The 23,777-nt window shown below is 34.3% G+C and overlaps 1 protein-coding gene across 1 annotated transcript in view; it reads right to left on the bottom strand.

Moving 5' to 3' along the window:
* The window catches only part of LOC123536577 (ecdysone-induced protein 78C-like), an 86,672-nt gene extending 66,555 nt beyond the window's left edge, over positions 1-20,117 (bottom strand). The window contains exon 1 of the mRNA XM_053528691.1: positions 19,266-20,117. Coding sequence (XP_053384666.1) covers positions 19,266-19,557 — 292 coding nt within the window. The 5' untranslated portion in view covers positions 19,558-20,117. The remainder of the gene's footprint in view (positions 1-19,265) is intronic.
* Positions 20,118-23,777: the final 3,660 nt, after the last annotated feature.

The following is a 23,777-nucleotide window of genomic DNA, read 5'->3' as shown; positions in this document are numbered from 1 at the left end:
CATGTGATTCAGCAATTTTTTAGAAGTTTGTGCAGCAAATGAGAAGGAAATTTTTATCATACTACAGTAAGGAATGGTTTAAAAGGAACATGAGTATACTGAATATCAAATAAGTAATTATGGTGTTGTCATAAATTGTTCATTTTAAAAATATAAAATCCTTTTAAAATGTCACATGTTTTCACGACCCTGAAACAAAGCTAGTATCTAATCTGAATGTCAATCTTGAGATTAAAGTAAATTAGACCGTCTAGCAACTGAATTTTGGATAAAATTTCACTTGGGATTTTGTTGTTTTTTCCGCTTTTTTATATTTTGGAATTTAAAGACCTTTTTCAGTGTCGTATGAGGGCGTAATAATTTTTAAATGCAAAATGGACACAATCGGATGTCCTTGGGATTTAATCACAGGTTTAAACAGTGCAAAGTGTTCTCAAGTCACTGACCTGAGAAAGCCTGCTTTTCTCAGACAGGCTTTATCAGGCAGTTGCTATAGTAACGTCACTATTGTCAAAATCACTGTTTCTAATTCAGTTGGGTTCATCAACTTTCCATTTATCTTGTTACTTTCAGTTCATGAACCCCTGGTTCATGAACTATGGTTCATCAACTTGATGAATAGATGATGCCACAAAAAGTTCATTTGTAGTTGATGAACTGTTCATGAATAGTTCACGAATAGTTCAAGAATTATTCATGAACTGTTCATCAAGTTCACGAATTTCTGGTTCATCAAATTCATGGACCTATCAATTCATGAACTTTGATGAACACATCCAGTTCAAGAATTTGATGAACCAGTCCAGTTCATGAACTTGATAAACCACGCCCAGTTCATGAATTTTTGATGCCGTAAAAGGTCCCATTTGTAGTTCACGAACTTTCATGAACTATTCGTGAACTGTTCATGAACAAAGTTCTGGAATAGTTCAAGGATTATTCATGAACTGTTCATGAATTTCTCAACAGGGTTAGTTACCCCGCAAAATTTCTATAATGAACTTGTCCATCTTTCAATTTGGACAGTACCATTAACTCTTAAAAAGGGTGCTTACCAAAAAGATACTGACTGAATGGCGAACAGTGCAGATCTTGATCAGACGGACGGACAGACCGACACCGGCGTCATAACATAATACGTCCCTTCAGGGGGTACAATAAGAAAAGGGTGTTCACAGTAGCTCGCCTTTGAGCAGGTTGTGCTGAGGTGAGGTAACAAGAGCTGTCACAAGAGACAACGTTTGACTATTTCGATGCTGGATAGTGAGACTGGGCACATCTGAGGAAACTGGAGCTGTCACTGGAGTGTTTAATGACTCCAATTATGGTGGATGAAGATATTGCACAATAGCTTGAGTCTGTGTCAAAAATATTAAGTAATAAGAGCGGTAAAGATAAAATGTATCAAAACACTATATAAGTATAATTCTAAGCAGAAAAGGGGCATAATTCATAAAATATTTGTGCAAGAGTTATGCATCTTGTGTCATATGATGTGGGTGATGATGTGGAACAACAACTTTGAAGTCTGAATCAAATGCATTTCGTAATAACTGAGATATAGTGAAAATGCATCAAAATTTACCTTAAATTCTAAGTATAAAGGGGGAATAATTCATGAAACATTGGTGCAAGAGCTATACACCTTGTGTCACATGATGTGGGTGATGATGTTGAACAATTAATTAAAGTTTGAATAAAATCCATTCTGTAATAACAGAGATAGAGTGAAAGTGCATCAAAACTTTAACCTGAAATTGATGAGGAATAACTATTTTAAGTTTGAATCAAATCCATATAGTAATTACAGAAGAAAAAAGAGAGTGTAAAAAAACTTTAACCAAGGTGGAGACGGCCGAAGGACGCCGACGCTGGGTCGAGTAGAATAGCTCTCCTAATACTTCGTATAGTCGAGTTAAAAATGGATTATTAAATACATGTATACTTATTGTAGGTCAATGACACTTATGACATCACATTAATGGATGTTGTGGCCTTCAAAAATATATTAACATAATTAATTTTTTATCTTCAGTCAGCCAAAATAAAATATGTATCACTTATAATCTCACACTGACAAACCCATGCACTTGTTCTTTTGTAGATAACCGTAGATATATAATGTACACTCCTGATTTTAGCCCAAAGTCCTGGGAACAAGGTAATCTGACAGACAGCTAAATACACCACCACTGTTATGGATAGTGACAGGGTAAACATTTGACCTTGAGCCATGACCTTGACCTTGAACTGACATGACTGACTCATGAATTCTGCACATCATCTTGCGGTGATCATTTGACCAAAGTTTCATGAAAATCCTCGAAAGGGTTAAGAAGATATGGAGCGGACACGAAAGTGTTACGGACGGACGGAAGACCATTCCTATAACCCCCCACCACTCGTGACAGGGGATTAAAAAAACATTTTTGGTCAATTTTGAGTATTTTTTGAGGTGGATGGAAAACGAAAGTAGAGTTAACATGTTAACATCGACACCGGTAATAAGTGGTGGGGGGGGGGGGGGGGGGGGGGGGGGTAAAAAAACTGCGCATTAAACATGGGTATCTACGGTAATACTGCAATCCTAGTGTTCAGTAATATCTCCTCAGCAGAATAGATTATATGCCCAAATAAAGGCACCAAGCTTGTCACGAGTGTGAGGTTGGCCACAAAACTGATTCTTCCTGCAGATGGCACTACTTTCAACACAGTGGCAGGTCAAAAGTTGCACTAATTACATGATTTTCTATTTTAAGGTCACCTTATCAATGAATTAATATTTTGTATTACTTTGGTATTATGTTTTATTGAACTAGCTATAGATGGAAACAATTTTGTTTATATATGGCAATTATGAAGAAAGTTAAGTTTTTGAATGTTATATTACTTCATAATTATATGGTATTAATCATAGTTGGGATTGAAAATCTAATCAAAATGGGTTATGAGAATTTAACGGTGTGTTATTACTGTACATTTTGTGCAACATCATGAGAATTGCTAGCATCTGATGGAAAGCAAAAATAATGTTAGAAATGCTATGTAGAATGATTTATGTTTGTATTTTCTAAATTTAAATCAGTATCTTATATGATTAAATAGTTCAGTGAAATACGAGTATAGTACATCTTTAAAACTCTCCCCTTCTTTAAATAATAAATTAGAAAATCGCTGATCAAAACAAACATTCATCCTCAGTGGTATGCAGCAAGTAAATTTAGGTCACAGGGGTCTAGCTAGGTCCAATTGTTTGGGAGAAGTCACTTCTCCCTCAAGCTGATATAGGGAGAAGTGGGGAGACTTTAGGGAGAAGTGGGAAGACTTTTCCTACCGCAATGATGTTGAGTGATTCGAAAGGTGGCTGTAATTTTTTTGTTTCTTGATAAAAAAAACATTGATGTGACCATTCATTTTCTTAGTTAGATCATTTCCCATACTGGTTGGGAACTATTTTCCGGACACATTTTCATATTTCGGCTCCATTATTCCCTAAAAAATATATTTGACATAAACGAAGCCCACACTGCACAAACTTCAGCTCCTTCCACATCCGATGTTATAATCAGCATCGTGTTGTGACGTAAAATATGGGTTCCATGGGGCCTCAAATGGGGTCACTAAAATAAGTTATTTTTCCCGCCAGGTAAACCAGTATCCGGACAAATATTTTGACGGTGTTTTGTTGTTAATTTGATATCAAAATAAGTAATTAAACTACTTCTACACATTTCTTTATCATTCATCCCTTCAAATTTGCACATGAAATATAACCCGACGTTCAATAGCAGCTACAAAAGCAAACCCAGGTAGACTATAAAAAACTCGAATTTCGTCTTATACAAATTCTTGATAATTCCAATAGATATAGAATAAAATTAGTGCATAAATCGACAGCCCTGCATCTTACGAAACTTTTAGCGTGAAATTAAAAGTAGAACATGTTATCAGCAGACAATCATTATGTAGTTTGATTATTTCTTCCCCACTTGATACCTCGGCATGTGTGAACTACTGCTCATGCGCAATACTATCTTCATGCCCCGTTAAGACAGAAAGTTGTTTTGTAAACGCAGGTGAGTTATCATCAAAAACCCAAACATTATACAACCTTATAAAATAGTGGTTTGTTATAGACATGAAGAACAAACATTTAAATGATCTAGATGAAACAATTACATGAATAACAACGAAATATAGCGGATATTACATGTGTTCGGAAACTGGTCCTGTCCGGAAAATGGTTCCCAACCAGTACAGTGGTTATTGTTTCGTTACAAAATTCTGAGAAAAGTCGTTTTCAAAATTCAAGCCAATTCTGTAAATGTTACACGCCGAATTTTGGTTACATCTTGTATGAAGTGTTTATTATTAACACCGAGTCATTCACCGAGGAATGTCAGAATCTCACTCGAATAAAACTGAAAGTAAACTGTGGAACTAGAAATACATATTCAAATAAATTCATCGACGGAAGTCAATTTAACGTAGTTAATACATTACAGTACATGTCGTTATTTTCTCATAGATAACAAATAATTGTGTACCATATTCCAAATAATCACATGGTTAATCAGCAGTTTCTTTATAAAACATTGTTTTTTTTTGCACTCGAACATGTTGACAATTAAATGCGAAGTGTCAAAGACGTAAACGCGGCGCTAATTGGCTGAACACAATCGACTCTGGTGTATCGGATAATTTGATTCGCTTTCACACTTCTCGGGAAAATCTCGCAAGTACCTGAAGTAGGCGGAGCTTAAATTATGCTACCGGCGTGTTTGTGTATTCGACACTCGTTATGACACCGTGCAAATTGTCAACAGTCCGGGTAGCAGTAATTAGCGAGTGCGGAAATCAAAGAAAATCGGGCGACTTGCATTTCGCTTTGAGGTTAGATTTGAGCGAAATTTGAAGTTCTAGAGCGCCTATTTCGCTCAAGTCGCCCACTCGCGAGAGCCCTGGGTCACAGTGGTGTACAGATAGTGATATGAGGTCACAGTGGTGTACAGCAAGTGGCTTGAAACTTTCAAGTTACAGTGGTATGCAGCAAGTGATCTTAAGTCACAGTGGTGTGGTGGTAGTGATCTGACATCATCCTCAGTGGTATGCAGCAAGTGAATTTAGGTCACAGTGGTGTACAGCTAGTGACAGGTCCTGTCACAGTGTTGTGCAGCAAGTGGTTTGAAGTTCACAGTTGTGCAGCTTGTGATCTGAAGTCACAGTGGTGTTAGGGTAGCGATCTAAAGTCAGCCACAGTGGCATGCAGCGGTTGAATTTAGGTCACACTCGTGTGTACTATATGATTTTAAGTTAAGCCTTCAAGGTTGTACGTGTGCTACAAGTTATCTGTCACAGTGGCATGCAGCAAGTGGTTACAGTGGTGTGCAGTTTTTTGTGTGTTGTTTTCAAAGTCAACAGCCTTAAACTTTACCCAGCTAAATTTCTTAAATGGACAAGTCAATCATTCAGTTTGGGCAGTACCACTTATCATTCAAAGGGATGTTCACTGAAAATTTACTGACTGAATAGCAAACAGTGCAGTGCATGGATGTGCAGGCTGATCTTGGTCTGCACTGGCCGATAAGGCAAAATCACTTGCCGCCAGCAGGCTAAAGGTTAAGCTATATCACAGACCACAAGAACATAAAAGACGCAAACAGCTAGCATTATTTGGTATGATTTTGTCTTACAAAGCCCTACATGCACTTGTAATTAATTACAACATCAGCTTCTGTATGGTGACATTAATAAATCACTTAGTAACAGGATGTTATGCAGAAATCGGTGAATTTAATTATTTATATCATCCTCAGCTGTCTTTTTAATGATTAATGACACCTGTCAACTGAACAATAGATTTCTCAAAACAGAAAGGTTTAAATTGAATAAAAGTACCGACAAAAGATGACTGCCAACCAAAAATAAAATTTTAAGATATTTTTGTTTGTATTTTGAGGTGTTGCAATTAAGACCTACTGTGATTCCCAACCAACAAATGTTGCCCTTGTGCCTGACTACCACACATTCAGATTCTGTTACCACTTGTGAGCACAGATATTCAAAGGTATGCAAGACTTAGACTGTTTAATAAAGTGGTTTTATATCCATAACAAATAATATACTTGGTGCTTGAAGAGGATCTTCCACATTTGAAGTAAATGTGAAAGAATACTTTAGTGAAGGATGGACAATAAAGGTCCATAAATAGGACACAAAAACAGTTTTACTCTTTTTTTTTTTCTTTTACATATAGCCATAATCTGCAATGCTCAGCTAAAGGTTTTTGTTGAAGGATTTTTTTGGTACCTGTGACTTGGATCTGCTTTTTAAATGACAAAGACGATCTGAATACTTTAAATAAATAATTTAGATTAATTTAAACCCGCATAGCTCATAATGTTAAACAAATCAATTTCTTATCTCCCCCTATTTAACACAAAGCAATGTAACTACATGCAACATAAGCAGTATGTACTTCAACAAGATCAATAGGATAGGAATGTTGGCGCAGAGCCAGACCTACTGACACACTGAGCTATATTGCCACAGTGTATTGACTGCACATTTTATATTCATTTTAAGTAAATACAGCACTGATATTGTATTTCCCTTCAGTACAACTAATCCTACATTTAAATATTGGGATTGTTTCACTAATTCCTAGGATACAACAAAGACTAGCCGCTAGTCAATTTCGAAGACAAATATTTCTAACATTTTATTTTTAACATGGAAATTCGCTGACTTGAAAGCATCAGTTTCTTACTGGAACTATGATAAATACTTCGTTCCATTCACTAGAATTATATTCACAAGAATTAAACTATAAATGGAAAAAGAATCTCAAAAATAATAACATATAATAATAGGTATAACACCACAATTCAAACAACAGCTCACAATTTTTCTGCCTTGGCTTGCTTAAGATTTATGATTAATCAGTACAAAATAGACTTCTAAAACATATATTAATAGAAAAGTTTAAAACAGGTTGCTTAAAAAATAACATCATTTCAGTACTTATATAATACTTGTTTACTGGCCACAACTCAGGTCTATTTTCATAATTATGTCTTCCAATCATTAAAAGTTTGGGTAAATGACAAAACAATTTATTTTATGAGCTTTTCAGGGAACAAAAAACTAATAAATTAAAATACTGATCGTTTCAGTACATTTATAAAGGTTTTTTGCATTACAACTGACATCCTGACGATATACTTCTTAACAGTATGTACTTCTGTAAAACAGATGAAAAAAACTGATAAACTGACATAATACTCGCAAAGTAGAACCAGTAATGGCCTCTTAGTTAGGTGGGAGAAACTCAGAAATTTCCAGTGCCTGGACTGGGATCCGAACCCAGGACCTCTGGATTGACAGTCAAGCCTGTTAGCACTAGGACACCTATACCACAGCAACAGCCATACATAAAAAATTTTGATGTAACAACCATGTAACTTGTCAAAATCATTTTCATAAAGTTAAAGCTACCTAAATTGACAAGCTCAAAAGCTATTTCCAACAACATTAGCTACCATTTACATTTACTTTTTGGTTAACTGATCTCTAGGTCATTGAACCCACCAGATAGATCAATATTCCCACAGACCAAAGTAATGGTCCCCTGCTCCAACAAGCTAATTATTGATAAACCTGTATAATTCTGTTGCTGGTATAATATTATCAGATCAGATTTTTCCAGTGAATGAACTAAACTTGCACATTTAATCAGGGTTTTCCCTCGGGTTTTTTATTTGGGAGTCCATGGACTCCCATGGCTGCTAATTTAAGGGTCCCTAATAATTTTTGGGGGTCCACAAATTATTGATCTTGAAAATGGACATTATTACTAAAAAAAATTTATCCTAAAACCGAATGAACTTGTATCTTTTTAATTTAGATAGCAGCTGATTCAGTATTTCGGAATGGTATCTTTCAAAATGGCATGAGCTTCTCAATTCAGACTGATAACAAAAGGTGTGACAGTCTTTTTGTTATGATCAAATAGCCAGTAATTACCGGCAATTAAGTGTCAACTCCTGTCAATTATGTTGTTCACAGTTTGATCTTAGTTAAAGATAATACTCGATCCTTAATTAGTATCATAATTTTTGTGATTTAGTAATATTTTTTCATCAAAATACTTTAAATTTATATGAAATTAATTTTGTTTAATAGAAAAATAAACCATTCGATCTTTTACGGAACGTAACGGCAATCTTAGATTTTAGCGGTGTCAGTTAGCGCGGAGAGTAGTTTCCCTTTACCAAAATGGCGAACATCGGTAACAAAACTTGTTTTGAAGTTGGAAAATCGTCTATACCTGTGTATAATGAGCACCCACGATTCGGGGATGGTCCCGGTGGTAAAAAACTGCGCATTTTACATGGGTATCTGCACAAAGGAAGCTTCAGTGCAAAGGAGTTTCGTGACCGATTTTGCGGGTCCAGTGGACACAGAGGCACTACAAAATGCGAGTCCAAAGCAGTCAAAGCGCGTCAGGGACGCAGAAAACCTGCGTCCGGGAAAACCCTGTTTAATAACTGCATGCAAGATAAATGCTGGGTGTGTATATATTTTATAATTTTAACTCTTTGTTCAATAAATAATCAAGGCCTCTGTGTGGTTTACCGACTGACTCAGTTCAGATGCTCAAGGGCATTATGGAGAATCATGACAAATCAGATGATATATAATCACAAGGCCTTTTTAATTTTCATTATAACATAATCATTAATTAAAACGCAGTAACAGAATTTTAACCCTAACCTTGCTAAATTTCTATAATGAACTTGTCCATCTTCAAATTTTGGACAGTACCATTAACTGTTAAAAGGGGTGCTTACCAAAAAGATACTCGTTGAATAGCTAACAGTGCAGATCATGATCAGACTGCATGGATGTGCAGGCTGATCATGATCTACACTGGTCGCAAAGGCAGAATCAATCGTGTCCAGCATGATAAGGGTTAATGTACTGAACATCATGCAGCTTTTTGATTCATGATTAATGTCACCAGTCTGTGCTTCAACCATTGTTTATTGCACAATATACAATGCCTGTCTGACAAAACAATAGAACCATGTTAAAATATTTAATCTGTGCTATTTTTCCACAGTATTTCACTTATATAATAGCTGGCAGTTAACCTAGCCTGACTGTTCATTGGTTCTGTACCAGTACTAATATGATCCCTGTAACAAGTAACTGTCAACTTCTCCACATGAATCAGAGATGGAAGACCAATATTTTCAAACAAATTCTCTTGTATCAAAATGTTACTAAGATCATTGCATCACCCAGGGATCAAGCTCAAGACCCTGTGATTTGTAGATCTGCATTTTCCCTTCTGAGCTATTTTACTATAAGTGGGCTGAAAAATAACCTTTAAGGTTAAACACACTAAATCCAGCGGTTCTTTATTTCGTATAAAATCCACTTACATAATAATGCTACTTCAGCATTTTCTAAAATATTGAACCTTCAGAGACTTATATTCCTGTAAAGAACTATAAAACTATAATTATGATCGCTTCTACCGGAAAAGAAAATTGGGTGTTAACTTTTATATAAGAAAGTTATGACTCATTGAACACAACACTCTGAATCTACTTCTTTTCACTGCATTTAGGCCTTTGATCTGGTAGTGCATCCTCAATCAGCTTTTAATTGTAACTGCTATGCAAATTTATAATTGTATGACAAATGCTATGTAGAGATAGACCCTAACATTTTCATTGATAGAAATACATTAAATAAAGTCTAGAAATTGATTTCCAAGTCCTTGAAATTAACAAAAATGATTTCACAAATGTGCAATGTATGATAGTTTTGCTAATATCAATAACAGAAATTTTAATATTTAATTCAAAGTTGTGATCCGCAAAGAATGTCAACTCTTGCCTTGGGCTAGTACTTTAAAGCAGAGATATTTATTAGTTTATTTCCCTTGCAATTACACAATAGTGTAGAAAACAAAAACGGTTTAAAACACAATATTATACATTTTTGCACAACAAAATCGTTTAGGATTTATTAATATGTGTTTGATTTAACCCTGAACCACTGGTTCCTATGATTTTGTCAACTTACTTATGGTAAAAAATTACTTTTAACAAGCCGATAATAAAATGAAATACCAGTAAGTATTTATAGTGCAGATAATACAGTTTTGCTTGTATCGAAATGTCACAATAGAAGCACTTTTGTAATACAGAACACATGGTAGGATTAGTAAAGGTGCAATTATATTGATCTCTTTTTCCTATGCCTATGCTATGTACTTATTTTATAATTTCAACTTTTTGGGGTAGTATCAATCACCCATTCTCAATTACATCAGAAACTCATCAAAATCCCAAGACAAACCTCTGACGCATTTCTTTTGTTTGCTTGGTGAGCATACACACATGTAATTTACACCGGGATTGATTTCAGCCAACCGATGTTCACCATCAGTCTACCCTTTTTGGCAAAACAACTGAACGGCAGCTTTACTTCAGTCAATCATATTAAAATCTAACATGACATTATATTTGTGCAAGTGATTGTATCTTTACAGAAGCCTCTATGGACAAGTGGTCTAGGTCAAAGACTTCAATTCCCTCTTTAATAGTTATGGTTCAAAACCTCATTAGGGGTGTGGAAGTCTTAATGTGAGGAAGCCATTCTTGCGAAAGACTGGAAAGACTGGTGGTTCTACGTAACCAAGTGTCTGCCCAATGCCCAGTGGGCAGCTGGAGGTTTCCTCCTCCATCAAAATGTAGGAAAATCACCCTATGACCTTTACTGTAAACTGTGTCAACTTTAAACCCAACACATGTATCTTTGTATAATACATGTATTCTTAAAACATGTGGTATTATATTCTTCACTTGTAAGGTTTATCTTATCAGGGTTGAATTTTGTATGAGTTTTGACAAGATAAAAACTTGTACATTTTAATACTTGTCGTATCAAACACTTTTCTTCTATATCTAAAGGGTGTCAAAGTATTTTGTGCCATTATGAATATAATTTTTTTGAGTCAATTTACACATATAAATTATGTATTGAATGAATTCTGGAAAGGAACTGCACGATGGGACCACACGTCTGGGCAGTTAAATGCCTTGAAAAACTCATCCTTTTAAAAAAACTGTTACATGACTTTGTTTTGATGCATTTTCAACTACATGTATGTATTGTCCCAGTGCATAAACTCTACATAACTAAATTAAACATCATTTTTAACAAATGTTTACTTTTATTTCTTTACAAATGGCAATCTTCTTTAAAGGGGGACAACTACTTTAGAATATTAGAAGTATCCAGTTCTACAGGACAGAATGGGAAACAAGAGCTGTCCGTAAGACAGCACGCTTGACTTTTCAAGTGCCTAACTCTGAATTAGAGATTTGCAAGTAAAAACTTTAACCAAAAATGTCTAAGTTAAAAAGGGATATAATCATATAACTCTGTCAAAATTCAAATCAGAGTTTGGGTATAGTTTCTCCCGGTATACACTTTGATAGTAAATAATTATTTTCAGTTTTAAGTCAAATTAAAGCTTTTATGGTAACAGAGATATATGACTTTATCAAAAACTTCAACCAAAAAATTCTGAGTTAAAAAGGGGCTTCACTCTGTCAAAATTCAAATCAGAGTTATAGCGATTGTTTTTCCCGATATAGACTTTGATAGTAAATAACGATTTTAAGTTTCAAGTCCAAAGCTTTGATGGTAACAGAGATATTTGACTTTATCAAAAACTTTAACCAAGAATTCTAAGTTAAAACGGGGCATAATTCTGTCAAAATTCAAACCAGAGTTATGGGGATTGTTTCTCCTAGGGCAGACTTTGATAGTTAATAAGTGTTTTAAGTTTCAAGTCAATAGCTTTGATAGTAACAAAGATATCTGACTTTATCAAAAACTTGAACCAACAGCAACACTGATGCTGGGGCGAGTGCAATAGCTCTACTTTTTCTCCGCTAAGTCGAGCTAAAAATGTACTGGACAGAATGGCTGTTTGTAAAGATGTTTTCGTTTACTAAAAAATTCTGTGGTTTTGTGATTTATTGCTAGACCTTAAAGCTCATTCAAACATTTCAGGAGAATTTACTTTTTGACTCCAAAATTGGTACAAACTTCTTGACAGATGATTTAAATTTTTTACAAAGTATCGTGAATAAATAACCAAAATATTGTACAAGTTGGAGTAAATCGTTGCAACACTTATGAAATAAATGGGAAAAAATCAACATTCTTCTTGCTTTTTTATCAATAACTAACACAAAGTATTTTCACCCCTTTTACCATTATTCAGTGTCATATTCTAATGTCAAAGTTAGTGGAAATGAACAAGTTGAAAAACAAATCCACTCAACTGTGGGCAAGTAGCTTTAAATGCCCTAGTACTGTCAGTAAAAAAGCAGCCCTGACTCTTCACAAGTTTTCAAACCTTGCTCTTTTAGTACAGCAACAACAGAGCCAGGAGGTTCAGGGTTGGAATCCCAGACAAGATCACAGATACATATAGTTTGCTGGTTGCAGGAAACAGCATTTAGTTCTTCTAGAGCAATTCTTCACAAGTTTCCAAGACATCTGAAACTTTACCAATTTACATCCACTTTCTGTTAGTATGCAGTAGAAACAGAACCACAATGCATCATATTCCGTCTGGGAGGAAATATGTTATACCATATTTCCTTTTTTTTTTGAAGCACCCAGCACAAGCTGATTTATTCAATAAATGATAAAATGAGCCATGCCATGAGAAAACCAACATAGTGGCTTTGCGACCAGCATGGATCCAGACCAGCCTGCGCATCCGCGCAGTCTGGCCAGGATCCATGCTGTTCGCTAACAGTTTCTCTGATTCCAATAGGCTTTGAAAGCGAACAGCATGGATCCTGACCAGACTGCGCGGATGAGCAGGCTGGTCTGGATCCATGCTGGTCGCAAAGCCATTATGTTGGTTTTCTCATGGCATGGCTCAAATTAATACTGTATACAGTGGAAACCTTCCAAAAAGGAACTTCAGAAAATTTAACTATTTTCTAGGGCCCAATTATTCTCCTTCAATTTTCTATATAGACTAAGACTGTACTCCTAAATTCCGAAACTTCCAAATTCTGAACACCAAACAATACTTAGAACAAGTGTGCAACTGTCACAAAATACGCCCAACATCAAACTAAGCCTAATTCAAGGGCCATAATCTAAGAGTGCCTTGGGCGATTTGGGTGGTTATCGAACTTGGCCGAGATATTACACCCACAAAAATTGTCAGCAAGTTTGGTGAAGATCGGATGAAAACTGTTTGACTTAGAGATTAGCAGTTTAATTTTAGTAATTCAAGGGCCATAATCCAAGAGTGAATGTGGCGATTTGGGTGGTTATCAAACTTGGCTAAGATATTATGCCCACAAACATTGTCAGCAAGTTTGGTGAAGATCGGATGAAACCTATTCGACTTAGAGCAGGGACATGCCTAGATTCGCAGTTGCTTTTTCTGAGTAATTCAAGGGCCATAATCCAAGAGTGCTTAAGGCCATTTAGGTGGTTATCAAGCTTGGCCGAGATATTATGCCCACAAACATTTTCAGCAAGTTTGGTGAAGATCGGATGAAAACTGTTTGACTTAAGAGAGCGGACGAGGCTAAATTCATAGTTTCACAGTAATTCAAGGGCAATAATCCAAAAGTGCCTGGGGCGATTTAGGTGGTTATCCAACATGGCCGAGATATTATGATATTATGTCCACAAACACTGTCAGCAAGCTTTGTGAAGATCGGATGAAAACTGTTCAACTTAGAAAGCGGACATGCACCCGTCCACCCGCCTGCCACCGTTGATCACATAATATGCCCCGCTCTTTACGAAATGGGTGTATAAAAAATGGACATATTTCAATACAATTTTACTTCCAAAAACCGCACAATTATTATTGTGCTTATAACAAAAGACTTTACATTTTACACTTTACAAGATCAAGTTACAAGACCTCATCTACAGTCCTCACTGACCTTAGTTTCCACTTAGACTGGTGCAGCATTTAGTCTACTGACACACAGACACAGTCTAGAAAAATACTTTTCTAATTTCCTGCCACAAACCAGAAACCTGAGGAACAGCCAATACAAAAACATACTTACATAAATAATATGTGTGCTTAAAACTGAAGAAACTACACATAGGATATGGCAAGGATTGTTTTATTATTTAATAATGAAATAAATAAAATGGAAAAAAAAAATCTTCATACATACAAATTCTAAAATTTGACTTCAAAATGGTTTTTACTTCAGGAACTGTGTTTAAATAAAGAATACAGACAATTCTATATAGCCCCCAGAGTACAATAAACGTATGTCATGATAAATTGTATTTTGCCACTTGCCATACAGATCTAGAATTTAGGAAGTGTGAGTGATTATTTGCACAGCCTCAAGTAATTTGCACAGCCTCAAGTATTATTAATTTTAGTATAGTATTAAACGAGGAAAATAAAACAATAATTTTTCTGCCCTAGTTTCAAGCCAAGCCATATTTACAAGGGGAAGTAGCATCTTAATTTCAAGTGCAAATAGGTTATGAGGTTTTCTGTACTGAATTATCTGGCTGGACTAGATTCTGTACATACCAACTCTTAGACTTTCTCATTTATCATGACTTTTTGTCTCTTTTTTTTGTAAAATACTGAAAACAGAAGCCAAAAAGCAACTATTAAAATGTTCTGGGAAGCTGAATAAAACAGATGTTTCGTGGAAATTATTCCAGATCTCATTTTTTTTTTTACATTAATAGGAGAAGCAACTTTTCATTTACATCTAAATTACATTCAAAGTATATTTTAACTATTAATTATCAACATTCAGGATGATTAGTTTTTTATTCCAATTATATGCATACAAATGAAGTACACTATCCCCATTTGATCATGTTGATCATAAAAGTAAGCATAAATGAAACTGAATTTCACCAACATAAATGTCATATATTGTAGTCATTGTAACTGCAAAAATCACATTTTAACCTACCATCAAAATAAAATCCTTGGAAATTGTTAACATTGGCACAGAAAATTGGCTGCATATACTGCTGCCCAGCTAAACTTTGATCTCCCTGTACGGGTTGCACCGTAGTGACTGTACTATCACATTCTGAACTGTGAGATTTTGGCGGAAACAACACCGAACCATAAATCCCTTGCCAATGCTCGGGCACGGCCTCTAATTTTGGAATATCCGGCAGATCTGGGGCACAGAATGGGAAACTTGCTCTCCGAACAGGGGCTCTTGCAAACCCCTGAGACACATTTTCAAATGTATTGTCATTAAATTTTCTTTCTAAATGCTCCATATTCAAATTACATGTATTCAAATTAAAATGTTAAAACTAAATTATCACCAGAAAAAAATAATCCATCGGATTTTGTTGAATACAACATGGTCATTAAGACTTAGAATAACAATATCCAAAATTCTAAAATAAATCTAGTAAAATATCTAGTTTATATCCTACGAATTGCTAGAAAAACAGGTAAAAGAAATTTATTTTAATTCCAAAGTTTATAATTAAACTTCAACATCCTTCAAACTCAGACTGCAAACTCAAAGTGGATAAAATGACCAGAGTCCAATGACGAAATAAAATTTGCACCGAACAAATTATCAAAAATGGGCATCAATATGTCCGAGCCTTAAAATGTACTTGTTGACCTTTGGACAATATCCCCGAGGCACCAGTAAGCTGTCTACAAACGTGTGACAATTAGTACTTCATTATATACAGGACAGTTGTAACAGAATGAATGAAAACTACCTATACACTAGGTAAATGTTGGTCAGTTTGTCAAGCCTTGGGCAAATGAAAACGGACAATTTAGTGTATCAAAATTAGTATCACTATCGTAAAAATAGAACAACTTGTCAATGACTGTCAAGTTTCATTAGATCTATTTTCATTGAAATATTTTCAAGTACACTGAAAACTAAAGATCACTCGGTGCATATACATGAGTATATATAAATACAAATGTATATCAGTACTACTTATATCACTTACTTATGAATCTTTTGTTTCAATGCAGATCTGTAGAGAAGAAATCAAGGAAAATGCAATGTATACTTTTCTAAATTGTTGTCTAGTTAATTTCCTTGTAATGACACTAAAATATTCTCTAGTTATTTTCTAAAAAAAAATCCGATATTAGCATAATATTTATGACTTTCTCTCAGCTTGTAATATCAGAAAGAATAAAAATTTTGGTAATTAAAGTCTGTCATCATAAACAATGATAGTTCAAGCTAAAAGCAAAGTCCCAAATGACTTTTCTCTGTTCTAATAGAAAGCATGCATAATGGCATGGTTAGAAAAGCACAACTTTCAATGATAAGGTCCCATAAAGGGAGGTAATCAAAAACAATAGATTCAATAATACTTCCTATAAATTGAACCAAATATTCAAACCTTAATGACATCTATATGAGGAAACAATTATTGAAGAAAGAAAAATGTATTTTATGCTCTAACAAAAAAATGGCAGCCTAATGATGCACAAAGGCACAAACAATGTGTTATTTTAGGCTCTGCCTTTAAAACAACAAAGACTGCAAATTTATATGATTATGGCGGAAGCACGAGTGCAGTTTATTTTGGATGTATACCTCAAATTTCCGGTAAAATTTATACTTCTGCCAAGCTCAAGGTTGAAAAAATTTAATGTCTGTTTTCTTTTTCCAAGAACCATCTGTTAATATTAAGAGATTAAAATGCAGGCAGAAAACATTAAAATCAGCCTGAATCTAAACCAGCTGCTGTTTCTCTCCTATGTCAAGAAATTTTGCAAGATTATCATTATCAAACTACACTTAAAAGGAGCAAAGTGGCACTGTAGTGTAAAGCATCAAACTCTCGCCCATGACCAAACCCCATTCTCAACTCCACTTCATAGGTTCTGACCCTGAGGCTTACTTTCATAGCAGTGTTTTTTTTTTTTTCAGTTTTAGGGGAAGCCTAGCTGGCCCATTAGGAGCGGAAAATCACCTCGTATCAACCCAAATAGGGGCGAACAATTGTGTCATAATTTGCATGAATATGTTACACGAAAGTCTGTAAATATATTCTAAGATAACCCGATTAAAGACCCACCACAGAAAAGCTGTATCCTTTTGCGCTTCCAAGTTGCTGATTTTGTATGATTTGCATTTAAATACTGAGAAATCTATACCTTGTTTTTACATTTACAAGTTGGCAGACACATACTATGAAGGCAAATACAACATTAGTTTACTGTCTAAACATTTTACTGAATTTAATGCAGCAATATGCAAATTTAGTACTATATGTATTAGTTAATTAAGTTTTGACCACACTTTGATTCCACAGAGTAACTAAGATAGTTATTTAGCTGTATTTCTGAAACTTTAGATAATATTACACTGTAAAGAGGGCTGTAAATGAGCTAACAGATATTAAAAGTTGTGAAAACACATTTCTTCAGGAAGGGCCTTAAATTATCAACTGTCAACTTGTAGTGACTATCTAGACATTATGAGTTCTCACTTCTGCCTTTGCGACCAGTGTAGATCATGATCAGCCTGCACTTATGCCATATGCAAAACTTTAACCAAGGTGTGACACCGACATGTACCAGGGTGGGTTGAATAGCTAGCTAGACTATTCTTTGAATAGTTAAGCTAAAAATGTAAAATATCAGTTAAAATGAATGTAAAATGTAATGAGTTTGGTCAAATCCATTTCAATTGTGCATTTCTTACCTAAAGCCTGCAATTTGGCAAGTTGGTTGAAAATTTACTAAATATTTCTCATTACATGTGTGCAGGCGTTAAGGGGTAAGAAATGCCTGACAATAAATTAACTGTACATGAAAGCCATCCTAAATCATTTCATAACGTTGAACATGTTGAAAGGATTTTTAAAATCAGGCTATTAATGAAAAAGATATATGGCAGTTTGAAACTTAAGAAAATGGCTGATCATGGAGGCAGCCATTTTAGTGTGTTAAATATATGATGTAATTTACACACTGCTGAATTCTTTATTTAGAAAACAACCTTTTAAACAGATTTATTTCATGTTTCTTGACATGGTAATTTCTTTCATTATTATCATGATTATAGCTGGAAAAAGTTATAAAATAGAAATTATTTTACAGAAATTTATAAGTATTATAAATACAGTTCAAACATGAATCTAGAAATTTAATAATTCCACCATTTTTGTATTTTGTTGCCATGGAAACAAAATGGCCACCATTTTGATCAAAATATTTTAATCCTCATAACTTTCTCATTTTTAAGCCCAGATTTTGATATTTTTTTTCCCACTTCCTTTAAATGATTTAAGAAATCCCAGCAGAGAGAATTAACATGAGAATAACATTGCCTTTCCCTTTAATGTTTATTGAAAAACATGGACATAACTTTACATAAATTTTAACATGTTCGAAACATTGCGACATGTTTCTAATTTCACTTGGGTAATGATTACAATTTACTCGGTCTATATCATAGACTCCTTGCGTAAAATCTCAAACTTTAAACTAAAATCAAAGTATTAAATCCATAGAATATTTCAATGAAACTTCAAATCAATGTTTTGTAGTTTGTAGCATCATCTTGGGGCACGTGCAGTCAAAATCTGATTTGTTTTCAAAAATAGTGTGATATTCATATCAAAACTCACTGTAAGTTCATTGTGAAAATACTTTGTTTTACCAATGTGGAAATTGGCAGGTACCTGAAAATACATTTCTCTGATTGGTCAGTTAGAACTCCTGATGTCATGATAAAGTTATGAAATTCATAGCTATTTTTGTCATAAGAGTACATGTATCATTAAGATGTCATTTTTTCCAAATGACTGGCTTTAAAATTGCTTTTTTGTTCAATGTTTTCTTATATGGTGTCAGTTTAAATTTTAATCCCCAAACATTGGGCATATTGGGATTGCTTATTTATGATCTGATTCTGATATTCTATAGTTGTCATCCCAGTCTATTTAATGGGATGGCAACAGTCAAAAGTGACTTGCTGTCCCAGAACATCCATTTGGACAAGGTGTCCGTAAGAGAAATAATAATATTGCAAATGTAATCAGTATCTCACAATTTCTATCATCTTTTACCTTCTAATAAATAAATTTAATATACACATGTAAAATGACAACCAAAAATTGTGTCCTGTCTGACTGCACCACAATTTGCATACATGTACTATTTAATACACAGTACTAACAGTCCTAGGACTTACCAACTTTTATCTTTGGTTTTACATCATCTGTGAAGATTGGTTCTGTTTTAATTTTGACTGTATCTAATACTGGTGTAGGTACTACACTGACTGGAATCAGCATTCCACTCCCTGAGGCCATAGACAAATCGTTGGTCACACTTCCCCCTACTCCAGTCATTGACCCGTAACTGTCATTTAACAGGGACATCCTCCCAGGGGTGATTGAATCAGCTGTTAATTTCTGAACAAAATCCGGCACATTTTGAATGTTTCCAGCAAATGTATTGCTGCTTTCTGGTATATTTGCCATTTTTTAAAGTGAAATTACCATTCTGCAACAAAAATTTCTGCTGACATCAATAAATTGCATGTAAAACCCGCTGGTATTTTCCCAACAGAAAACCCAGATTTTTCACAACAGTATAAATCAATTAGATCCCAAAATTCAATTAGCCATTATAATCGGCAATAACTTAGAAATACATGTCGTGATTCAAGTGCACTGTTACCCATCCTTATAAATTACTTTATTTTAAATAAAATTCATTCACAATATGCAGACACGCGAAGAATACACAGGGCTGTAATCGCTTCTTATCCAATCCAATCTGTAACACAATGTCGCTGTGTTTTGTTCTATCAATAGAACATTTCCCCAGTCGCAGCAATACGGAGCTATCAGTCATTGCTCTATTTCCGTCTCTGAGTGAACTTTGATATCTCTCTTTGAAGATATTAAAGAAAAAAGCATTGTATCAGAAACAAATATAAACTGGATAAAAATTATAATTATCTAACTGATAGCATCTGAATTCCTAAAAGTGAGGTCCCTGTGTTTTAGGTAGGAGGTAAATTCCGCTCGGTCATTCACACCAATCACCCTTTTTGATCAGGTACGTCGAAATCTAAATGATAACGTTTATGTAAAGGACGCAATTTTAACACACTACTCGCAATTACGTAACGTTCAAAATTTGTGGATTTTGTCCGCTTATGTTAAACTGAATGGGCACGGGGCAGGGAATATTATGGGGCTGCTGGCAGAAATAATATCGTTCAACTAGATCTTTTCTGGAAAGTGTATTAACATAAATAACAGCAGTTGATTCTGTCAGTTTCAACGTAAAAATCTGGTCCACATATTTAAGAAAGAAAAAAACAGACTCGTGTAAAAACAGGTATGGCCACAGTTTCCACAATGATCTCTAGAATATGTAAAAACTTCCAATCAAACACACTTTTCAAATAAAATCAAAGTCTTGAATGTACTGTTAGGGACGGGTTTGGACATTATTATCAATTGTTAAATTGTCAAACATGTCAAAGACCATTCCCGTAATAAAGGTCTACCATGGTTTCCTAGCGTAACCTCTGGTACATTTCGCCAACATTTTTAGTTTGGTTACACTACAGGTAAAAAATCTGCTAATCAGCGACGTTTCCGACGCCCATGCAATTACGAAGAATATGATCATTTCTTGAGGTAAATTTCAAAACATCCAATCAGAGGAATAAATCTTTATTAATTGCTGTCATGTAACATTGTCTTTATTCATTTTTAGCGAGTACCTTACTTAGATGTTGTTTGAAGTTTAAATTTGGTGTGCCGAATAATGGCGTCACTCACGAAATAAACAATAGAAATAAATCAAAAGTTCGTCTCGGAATTTTGACGAATATCTGATGGATGAGAATGGTCAAAGACTGCCTGCTGGAATAATTTAAAGCAGAGGTAACTGCAATATAACCATTATATATTAGTGAACTTTCGGAGTACAGTTATGATCTCATGAAAAAGTATACATGTTAAAAATTTAGATATGAAATATTAAAATAACAGCAGCAAAATGAAATGTACACAATTCCACTTTATAAATATTGTTTTACCAACTGGGCTATCAACAAAGAATTATATGCTATTAAGAATTCGGTTTGTTTGGGTTTTTTTTTTTCATTGTTTTTTTTTGTTGTTGTTGTTGTTGTTGAAACTTGAATGCCAATATATTGAAATACAACCAAATCTGCTATAAAATACATATACGCAAGTTTGTTAATAACTTGGAAACAAATATACCTCAGATATGTCTTTTTCTTGTTTTTTTTTTTGTTTTTTTTTTGTTTTGTTTTTTTAAAGATTATTTTATATTCTATATTATGCACGAAAAGCCGTTCCGTAAGTTGTACGTATCTATATTTTGCTCGCATGTGGGAGGTATATTCAATTTTAAAATATATGGGGTAGGTGAGGGAGGGATGAAGTTCACATTTGTCAGTTTTTCGATTGTTGAATACAGTAACTATCTGATCGCTAGTAGATATATACATATGTATATGTCAAACGAGTCCAGGCTAAACTTGATATTTACGGCCAATATATACAAGTAATGTAGATATTATCACAAAAAGTCAAGACCAATCCTGGCAATTGAAGATCAAAGGTCATTTTTTACGTTTAAAAAAAAAAAAACCCATACACGAAAAATAGTGTCTTTATTTTTTCTCTATTCTTAATATGTTGATCATTATTAGTCACTTGTGTTAATATATTATGCCAGACAGAGTCAGTAATTCAGAGTAATCTCAAAACAGCCAAGGTCAAACCTAATATCAAGGGTCAGTGGTCGAATCTGTGTAAAAAATCTCAGAATTAACCCTTTTTGCAATATATTTTCAGTCTTTAAAAATATTTTAGTCATTTTAAGTAACTGGTCGTTTTTTTTTCATTGAAATGTAATATGCCCTACATATCAATGATAAGAAAATCATCAAAAATGAGTCGAAGTCAAACCTAGTATTAAAGGTCAAATGTTATCGTTTTGAAATAAAAATCATTTTTACTTTTTTCTTTATTAATAAATATCGAGTCGTTATTAGTCACTAATATCAATTCATTTTAATGTATGTATGCCAGGCAATGTCAGCATTGCTGGTTTAATCCAAAAACATTCAGGAGAAATCATAATATCAAAAGTTAAAGGTCAAACTTGTGTGAACGATCGCAAAAATATCTCTCTTTTTGTAAAATATTACATTTGTATTATTGTTTTAAAGTACTCATTGTCACTATTTTATAGTTATTTTTCGTTAAATATTTTAATTATATGCATACGAAAATGCCAGTTATGAAGGTGTCGTCAAAAAGAGTCAAGGGCAAATCTTACATAAAAGATCAAAGGCCACTTTCATTTTAACTTGATAACTTCGAGTGTGGTCAATGACAGACCTGATATAAAATGTTACAGGTCTTCGCGAGTACTCTATAATCTGGATATCAACGTGTGTGTATGTGTGTGTGCGTGTGCGTGTGCGTGTGGAGGCAGGGGGTGGGGGTGCTCGCTGTCTGCTAACTATTCTTAAGATGAAGATACAAGTTTACGTTTATTTAAGATTTGTGTTTAAACTTAAAATGTATTGGATTATAATGTGCAATATGACAAGAAATTTGCAATTCATGATTCAGCTATAAAGTCTTCAAAACTAAACTATGATGCAATGCTTCCGTGGCCGAGTGGTTACACCGCTGATTTCAAATCACTCGTATCTTACCAGATTGAGCTTCACTGGTGTGAGTTCGCTTGATGTGTGGAGTTCTTCATGCGCGAAAGCCATCCAGCTAGCTACCGGAATGTCAAAGGATTTACCAAAGTGTCTGTCCATGCCTGACACAGTGCACGAGGTGGAGCTGTGGTCTACTTCCACCACGAAAAGCTGGATAAAGCACACCATGATTTGTGCATATTACTGTAGCTAAACATACTTTTGATGTTTTTACTTTTGACCGATGAGAAGCAGTATAAATATTTTGTGGATACGTTTTTAAAAATCCCTGATACCTGTTGCTCACACTTGTTTGGCCGAATAGGCCAATTTTGAATGCCGTCAAAACTAACATTCATTTTAAAAAGAAAAGACACTTTTCAGTTTGCCAAATAATTTGTGGATACGTTTTTAAAAATCCCTGATACCTGTTGCTCACACTTGTTTGGGCGAATAGGCCAATTTTGAATGCCGTCAAAACTAACATTCATTTTAAAAAGAAAAGACACTTTTCAGTTTGCCAAATAATAGCATTTTCGCACACTTCTTTATGGTAAAATTATTCTCTTCTTTGTAAGTATATTTCTCTGAAAATTTTAATGATTTACAATGCATATCTATTTGCAGAGAACAGGGTTTTTTCTGGTACTGAATCAAGGAACACTGATAAGGATGACTGTCCGCAGTTACATAACTGAAATACTGTTGAAAAACTGCGTAAACAAAGGAACTTATAGTTTAAGAAAAAATACAACAACCACAACACATCAGAATGGAATCAAAATCAATGAGTGTTTTACTACTTTGTCTTTTTTTGTAAATAGTTAAACTTATCAACAAATTAGCATTTTGAACAAATTATAAGAAAATAAAAATTAAACTAATATTTTCTCTGAGCTGCACGTGTGAAAGTATATTGTTTTATATCACAAGAAACAATCAATCACAATGAAAAGGTTAAGTTGTATGAACGATTCTTTAAACTAAATACAA

The sequence above is a fragment of the Mercenaria mercenaria genome, chromosome 17 (genome assembly GCF_021730395.1).
Source record: "Mercenaria mercenaria strain notata chromosome 17, MADL_Memer_1, whole genome shotgun sequence".
NCBI classification, from domain to species: Eukaryota; Metazoa; Mollusca; class Bivalvia; order Venerida; family Veneridae; genus Mercenaria; species Mercenaria mercenaria.
The sequence above is the reverse complement of the archived record's forward strand: the minus strand, read 5'-3'. Positions and strand labels throughout refer to the sequence as shown.